Consider the following 8,625-nt stretch of genomic DNA (forward strand, 5'->3'; position numbering starts at 1 on the left):
GAACAAAGGAGCGGCCGGGAGCCGCTCTCCCCCGGCCGGGCCGGCGCCGCGCAGGCCGCACTCACCGCTGCAGCACCACGAGGAGGGCGAGCCCTGCGGGAACTTGGCCGAGTCGGGGGCGATGCAGACGCTGGAGCCGAGGTGCGGACACTCCATGGCGGCAGCGCCGGGAGGGCGGGCGGGCGGGCGGCTCCTCGCGGCGCTACAGCAGCGGCGCCCCGCGCACAACAGCCATCTTAGGGCCAACGGCGGGATCCGCGCGATCCGCGCGCCGGGCTTTGCGGGCAGCCGCCCTCCCGTCCGCGCCCACGCGGCTCCCGCCGCCCTCCTGCCCGTCCTCCTCCTCCTTCTGCCGCTCGCCGGGCTTTGCGGGCAGCCGCCTTCCCGTCCGCCGATCCGCGCGCCGCGCCTTGCGGGCGGCCGCGCGCGCCGTCACGCTGGGCGGGGCGGGGCGGCCCAACCGCCCGCTGCCGCGATGCCGCCCCGCCCTTCCGCGGCCTCCCGTCCGCGCGGCTCCGCGCCGGGTTTCGCTGCCGCCGGCAGCGCCGGGGCCGCGGCTCGGAGCCGGAGCAGCCGCGGGCCGAGCTCCCTCCCGGCCGCCCCAAGAACGAGAGAAACGGGCAAATTTACCCGTTTGTACTTTGAATCACCAACCGAAAGCTCTTTGGGATACGGTTTTTGGCATTTTAACAGTTGGGCTACAATATTTCAGGCGTTTTGTGCCACGCGCACCGGTTTGYGCTTCCACGAGCCACGTTCCGGACGGGTTTGGCCCCTGGGATGCCTCCCTTCTCCCAGCCGCTTGCATTTGCGCTGCTTTTTATGTWTTCCGGAGGAGGCAAGTGGCTGGTGGGAACCCGCGTGGAGCGGCACCACGTAACAAGCCCAAGGCAAAGCTGGGTCAGCTGCAGAGAAGATAATCCCGGTATTAATTTCCTCTCGTGGAGGGGTGCAGAAGAGCCGGTTGTCTGAGAAAACCACCCGCCGCTGCTCCCAGACGTTGCCAAAAAGCAGCACAACTGCACCCGTGGGCTGATAGGGTCAACGGGACTTCTCCAAAACGGAAGTTTYTGCAGGCTCCTTGCTCCTGGGAAGGAGTTTTCCACTGGTTCCTCGCTCCCAGTGCCCTGTTCGAGCACTTCTAGGCAGGCCTGCGCTGAACTGGAACCATCCAAACCATGATGAGGGCAACGATGGCATTAACAAGAAGTGACAACACGGCTGGGCCTGTTGCACAATCCGAGTAGAAAATTGCGCCCTTCCTTTGGCGAGGGAAAGGGAACAGGATTTCCAAACGGCCTTTCTTTTGTCCCAGGCCAAGCCAAAATCCGGGGCAGGAATCACGCACAGGGGGCTAGGCTGTGACCTCATATTTCGTCTCGTTTCCCCATGAACCAGTGGATTTAACAGGAAAATAGGATGAATAAGTGAGAGTGCCGCTAGTTCTGAAAAGAAAGGTTCCAAAGATGGGCATCCACGGCAGCAAAGCTGTAATGGGCATAGGGAACTGGAGAGACGGCCACAAAAAAGTTTACAGATATAAGGATTGTCTTCCACATTCTCTACGATTTCCTATTCCAGAAGGCTACAAACTTTTTAGAGAAAAAAACACATTTTTTTTTTAATTTAAGAGCCCTTTGACCATCATCTATGACCTGAACTTTAGGAGGTGACTCCTCAGCTTGCAGTGCGATGCACAAAGGAAAATCTTCCTTCCCTTGTGCTGTGGAGCTACAAAGATCTCCATAAGAAAAGAGCACAAGGCAGGGGGAAATCGCAGGGAGATGGTGGGGACTGCAGGGAGATGGTGGGGACTACAGAGCTCCGCTCTGCACAGCAGCTCTTGGCTTGAAAGACACTTAATATTTCACACTTAGGAGCTAAAATCCCTATGCATGGTGACACCTTGTTCTTACGGAGGATAATAAATGGAGCTTGAGTCCTCCTTTCATATGCATCTTGACATCCATTCAGTAAAGCACTTTAAACAGTGTAACTTTGCCAGGTATTTGCATGTATCTCCATTTTATCTGTAATGCCTACAGCAGAAGTGGTGCTCTTTTTCTTTCTTTTGCCTTAATTGCCAAGATAAATACTTAAGGATATTCCCATCTATCTGAAAGCCACRGTGCACAGGAGCTACTGCATGTATRAAATTGYCTTCAAGGAGATTTCTGAAGAAGAATAAATATATTYGTAATGCAACCTATTTGCCTATTGAAAAATAACCAGTAGCCAGTTCTACAGGCATCTGGATCTCAAAAGCACTGCTAGAAGGAGGGTAGTTTTAAGTGACTTGCACTGGGGAATACATGTTGAATGCAAAGGAAAACTGGAGTAAGAGCTCTGGATATTGATGATGAAGTGTTCAGTTCACAATTTTCCTTTTCTGTTTGCCTTCTGAATAAGATTTCATGAGAACAAACCACTTGATTTGGAACTAGAGTCCCATTTCTTGCTCCCATCCTTCCTCAGAGCAGGCTAATTGAGTTGATAGCTGTGGTAAATCCTGCACATAAGGCTCATCATGAATGCAAATCATTGCATAGAATGCTATGAATTAGCATTATAAATTATAATATATGCATTTAATATTATAACATATCATCTCYATTGCAAGAAAGGTACTTCACATCATCCCCCCATGAGATGTATGTAGGCATCCATCTATGCTATAGTCTCCACCTGAGAGCTTAGAATTTAGCCCTAAATTGGTACCCTGTGTGTATTCCTAGTATTTACACCAAGTTTACCTGCAACGTTCTTCAGTTCTATTTACTTCTCAGAATAAAATTTGTGATCATAAATATTCAAAAGCAGTAGTAGTGCAGCGTTAAGTTGCCTCCCTTGTGTGTGCATGATGCAATGTGGTCTAACGATACGAGGGCTGATTTTTCCATATGATCTTGGCTTTGTTCAGGGTGAACATGGCAGTGGATTAAGCGGAGCAGCCTGTGGCTGAGGATGTCTCCCTCCTTTGCTGTGGAAGCTGGAGAGGATGATATGAAGAATGGAGCATGATGGAGGAGTGGAATGGGTGCCAACTTAAAGAGCTGGAATCTAACTCGCTCTTTGCCACACAATTCCTGCATGTCACTGGGCAAGTTATTTAGATCAAAGCTTTTTCTAAGGAGACCTGTTGAGCCTCTCTGTATGCTAGGCCTCTACCTTAAACTTCTAGATTAAATTAAAGACAGAATGAACACTCTCTCCCATGCCATGCTGCTTCTTTTCTAGATGGTGAACTCAGAATATGTGGAGCGAGATTGGCAGGTGCACTCTCAACTGAAAAGCATATCAGCAAGTGGTTTACTCTGAACATATAAAGCAGTGAATACTCTGGAAAACAACACATGCCTGGCCAGACCTCATAGAACTCACCAGTTTGGCCTTTCCCTTCTGTGAATCAGATCCAATTAGCAGATAGTTCCCTTTTTTCTCAGAGATGTAAAAGTGAAACGCTCAGATAGGATGGTGGTGACTCAGTTACAACAGCTGTGGGGAGTATGCAGAAACCCACAGGAAAATGAGTTATTTAGTCAGTGCAGTTTTGCAGCTCTGAAGCAGACAACTGGCATGCAAAACACCAAGAGAAACCAGCAGAATATGGATAAGTTTTAAGAGAAGGTCTTAGCTTAATGCAACCTTTCCTGGAGGCTGCCCTCATAGCTCTGCTACACACCATGTGCACCGTGCCCGGGAGCTTRGGTGCAGGCAGCTCTGCATGAAATTAAGCTCCAGCACGCTGCATACCACAAGCACGCTTCCGGCAGCGTGTTGTCTCATTAACAAATCTATTTCCATTTCCTGCACATTCTCTGAAAATAAAGGTCACGCTCCTTTTCAGTGTTTGATCAAAACACCACAGCAAGTGGCTCCCTTCACACGGCCTAAGATTTTTCTCTAGAAGGCAAGATGGACTGGATGAAGGAGGAAAGTTAAAGTTAGGCGAGTACCTAGAACAAGCATCCGTGATGATATTTAGACTGTCAGATTAAAGAAGATGAAGGGATGACCTGCTCGGTGGGAGCATCGTGCTCATGGCACTTCTGTGCATGTGCCAGTGCCAAAGAGGGGGACCCATCTCCTTCACTGCCTCCTGCTTATGCTGGCACTGCAAGGAACTACCTGAGGTTCTTCTTCCAGGAGGTTGGTGGTTCTCTCCAATACTAAGGAAGGACCCATTGTTGTAAATAAGTTGTTTCTTGTGCAGAATAACATTCGCTGTAGCAGTATAATTGTATTAGGCTRCTTAGAGATTCCATTGGAGCAGAAGATTGTGGGTTTTTTTTTCCAATGTCAAATTCAGATATGTAGAAGAGATCTGCAGAGCAGCTGCGTTCCCTAAAACACAGAGAAAAGGAGGAAACTGGCCAAAGCAATTGCATACTGTTGGATCATGTGGGSTGAACATCAAGTACAACATCATGTACATCAGCTTATGGGTCACATTCCCCAGTTGGTATAAACTGGAGCTGTTCCACWAACTTAAATCGTGTTCGCCCAGCTGACAAGCTGTCTTCATATGTTTCCTTTAAATGGCATAAAAGGTTGTTTGTGTCTTCATGCCAATGATTCAGAGTGGGCTGAAGGCACAATTCGTGTGCTACTATCGGACAATGCATGTCCTCTCTCATGATTAATATTCACCCAGAGAGATGGAGCATTTTCCTTGCCTTGACAGCCTGGTATTCCATGGTGTCTGTTGGAACAGATTTTACTATCCCATTGCTGAACACACCTGCAAAGTTCAGTCCCTGAAAAGGAACATTTCAAAAGGCTGTTTTGAGGTGACACAGCCCTCTAGAAGCAAACAGTCCCTTAGCATTAAAAAGCTCTCCAAAATAATTGTAGATTGCAGCAGGGCGTTCAGAATGCCAAGTATGAATGCAAAAAGTGAGAAATCTTTTGCAACCTGAGCTGCTAGATAAAGGAACTGAAATCCTGAAGGCCTCCTTCTAGCTCCCTATAGCTGCAGAAAAGAGAGTGGTAGAGAGGGGAAAGGAATAGGGCAACAGCAAAAAGCTGCAGTCTTTTTTACTAGAACTCTCATTTTCATGGAAAACAACAGATATTCAGATAATTTTCCAGAGCAGGAGTTTCTGAGAGTAGATGCTAATTTTGCACCAAACACTCCAGAGGCAACCTACTGAACAAAGGCAACGTTTTCTTGTTGTGCCTTGGATCCAAACTTTGCCTCGCCTGTCCTTTCATGGCTTGATCTTGCTGCATGGTATAAATAAAGGTGAATGTGACTCTTCCCCTGTGTTGTGTTTTCTAACAAACCAAGAAAGGCATAAAGAATTAGTGATGCTAATAAACTGAATTGTTTTTARATTCTCTGCATTGCTTTCTTATGGTATCATTTGTAAAACAAGGGATTATTTTAAATTCACGCTTAAAAATATGCCTGAAAGTTCTCGCCTGTGAGAGTTTGCATGCAGTTTTCAACAGCAGCTTCATCAATTGCTGCTTTACCTTCCTGAGCTAGTACACGGGCATCAGGGTGATGCCAGCAGGGTGACCTGCATGTCACTGGCCTTTAGGTTTTCCACTTTTTCTGTAATCAGCCATGTAAATTTCCTGTGCCAGTCCTTCCAGATGCAATCTTGGAAGTACAGTGGTGATATATAATCATGATTGCATGCCTGGGCTTAGCTACTTTTACAATCATTTCATCCTAAATTGAACTAGAATACTCTAGTATTCTAATTTCTCTCCATCAAAGCTGAACGAGGCTGGCACACTCATTTAAGGCAAGTGAGATAATCATGGACATATTTAAAAAGGATGTAGGAGCTCAGTTTAGATAGTGCCTGGAAGGGCAGTGGAGAACTTGGAGCTCAGTCTGTTAAAAGAGGACCTGGTACTATCTATGTGGAGAACGCAATACTTGGGATTAGCTAGTCCATTCAATCTAGGAATGGGCAACTGTCCAGACTTGAGTAATTCCATGCCTAACATTTTGGACATTCTGAAGTCTTTTGACTCCAGAGCCAAGTATCACTGGGAAAAACTTGTCACACAAAGACTGTGCATATGCACAGCTGATGACTGCGTTGGGTGAGGTTTGTGTTGGACCAATAAYGTTGGCAGGTTATCTTGTCTGGAGATCAGCTTTTCGGACCATGGAAATAGGAATTTTCTTACCATATCATTAGGAATATGTTATTTCTTATTATGTTATTCTTCAGGCACATTTATTTATAATGTTCAGTAGCAATCTGAATTACAAAATGGGGACCATTAGTTCAGATTTCCTCACTCCTTTCCCTTGACCTATAATTCAAGGACTGAATCCTCATTCAGTCCTTCTGAAAATTTTCTTTTCTAGCTGGATTTTGAAACTGAGACAGTAAAGCAGAGCGCAGGGGAGCTGTGCAGCTTGTTCCAACACAAGAATCCACTGATTACTCTCAGAGCTTCCCAAGTGGTCCCGCTAAGCTCCAAACACTACACTAATTTACTCACTGTAGCAAAATGTGACCGTGCCAGCAGCTGTTTAATGCCTTGATCAAAGGGCCTCTATGGAGACAGACAGCCCTGAATTTTGAGGAACAGAAATATGGCTGGCTTATAGAGGAGATTTGGAGTCAAATCATCACAGACATATTTTTTACCATATTAGGCAGTCTTCCTTTTCTGGGGTTTTGGCTTACTTCACACTAAACAAGGTCAGCATACAAATATATTTTTAGCCATTTAAATGCATGGATTTTTGCATGGGGGGGAAGCAGAGAGGATCAGGAAGATCACTGATAAAAATGATTTTTATAAGTTATAAAAATCACTTCTACCAGTGATTTTCATTCAAGAAAATTATTTGAAGTAATTTTATGGAATTTTAAATCTGCAATGACTATTATCTCATTCACTCAGTRTCCTGTTCAATTAGAGGCTAAGACACCCACTTCAAAATAACTCCAGCATGACATTACTATTCCTCTACCTGCTAAACTGTAATTAACCAGGTTGTTTTCTCTAACACCTGGATAGGTAGGAATTTACCATGCACCATGAAAAGAGATTTACTGGCACTCCCTTGGGAAGTACTTACTAAGTCATGCACACTGACATACTGCAAACATCCCCAATTCCCAACGACACTGTATCTGATTAGTGTGCGTTTCTGTATGTTCTGAAATCTGTATGTCTAAAACAATCCAGGGTGACACATAACTGAAACAAACTCTATGATTACAATGATTCCCTTTTGTTAAGTGTGCTCTAGTAACAGTGATCAGAATAGATGTTCTAGCCAGTAAATAAATAAGCTTGGTAAGACCTGCAACATTCTGTGGTCCCTTGCTGCCTTATCACTGGTCACATAAAGATTGCTAAGCAGCACGGTCTAGCTCAACATCTTTCAACTAGAAGTTTACAAAGTACCTAACTTTTAAGTGCCAAATAAGACAAGTTTGCTGTAGAAAGGATATTTCGCTTTTGATGGGTAAATGCAGCAGCAGTAGTAGATCAAAAGGCTGAAAGTCTTTTGTACTTAGGTGCTTATGGGCATAGTACTTAAGTGCTTTTAGGCATGCCTTATCATCATCAGTCCTGCTGCCAAATTCTAGCTTTCAGCTTTACCCCATTGCCCTCAGTATTCCTGCATGAAGGTAAAGCTTTATGGTACTGTCTTTCCCTAAGGAAAGGTTAGCCAGGCTCACTTCTCACTAAGGCTTTCCAGCAGCACCTTTGCATTTGCCATTCCTACAGTAAAAGGCTGGGACAGGGCCAGTCCTGCCATGAGGAGAAGAAGGGAAGAAAAAAATGGGAGACCGCAACTACAGGTGCTGGGCTGCTGGTCAGTCTGTCTCCAAGCTTTACCACATCCATCGGGTCCCCTTCTTCCAGAACCACAATCCAGCTGGTTGCTCAGGRCTGTGGCACAGACATTTTTGCTAACAGAGCCTGCTGTCCCAAGCAGCTTCTTGGCTAATGTCTAAAGTCAACTCTGAGTGGTGACAAGAGAAAGGGAACTGGTACTGCACTTGGAAATGTGGGGAAGCACATAGGTATTGATGATAGTGCTGTAAAAAGCAGTATGAAACCAGAACTTATCTAGCTACAACGAGGGTAAGACTCAGGGCTATCTGCAGAATTTCCCTTTTTTCCCCTGCAAGTGTGTGCATTGTGTACTTTCATGATGTGTTGCTGGCATATGCTGCTTGTAATTGATGCAAGTTGTTCTTTTTTTTTCAGAGGGGCCTACATTTCAGAGCTTTAATGATTCACTTTTATAGCACATTTATAATTATTTAGCTAGCTACAAGTCATCTGGAATTGTGAAAGTGGTTCACTAAGGGTTGAGGAGTGAAATTAAACACTAATCTGACTCACCATCTTCTGGATAGATTTATCCAGCTAATGCAGAACATATCTTCATGCATTGCCTCTCAGGACAGCAGTTACTTCCTCTCCCAGCAGCACCTCTCTAGGCAAATGCTCTGCAGCAGTCCATGGTTCTGTAAGTAAAGAAGAGAGGCAGGAATATTTACAATCCACAATGCTCATTTATGCTGGTTCCCTTTTATCCTGTTTGCTATGATAATATGTTTATGGCTATGTATGAAATGTCTCATTGCTGTTACAGACACAAGACTTCTGGAATAAATAATCCGGTGG

The 8,625-nt window shown here is 45.6% G+C and overlaps 1 protein-coding gene across 1 annotated transcript in view; it reads right to left on the reverse strand.

Moving 5' to 3' along the window:
• USP3 (ubiquitin specific peptidase 3) overlaps positions 1–156 on the reverse strand; it is a 36,073-nt gene extending 35,917 nt beyond the window's left edge. Inside the window, exon 1 of the mRNA XM_026038633.1 lies at positions 66–156. Coding sequence (XP_025894418.1) covers positions 66–156 — 91 coding nt within the window. The remainder of the gene's footprint in view (positions 1–65) is intronic.
• Positions 157–8,625: the final 8,469 nt, after the last annotated feature.

This window comes from Nothoprocta perdicaria, unplaced genomic scaffold, assembly GCF_003342845.1.
Source record: "Nothoprocta perdicaria isolate Ctin4 unplaced genomic scaffold, notPer1 scaffold_214, whole genome shotgun sequence".
Classification (NCBI taxonomy): domain Eukaryota; kingdom Metazoa; phylum Chordata; class Aves; order Tinamiformes; family Tinamidae; genus Nothoprocta; species Nothoprocta perdicaria.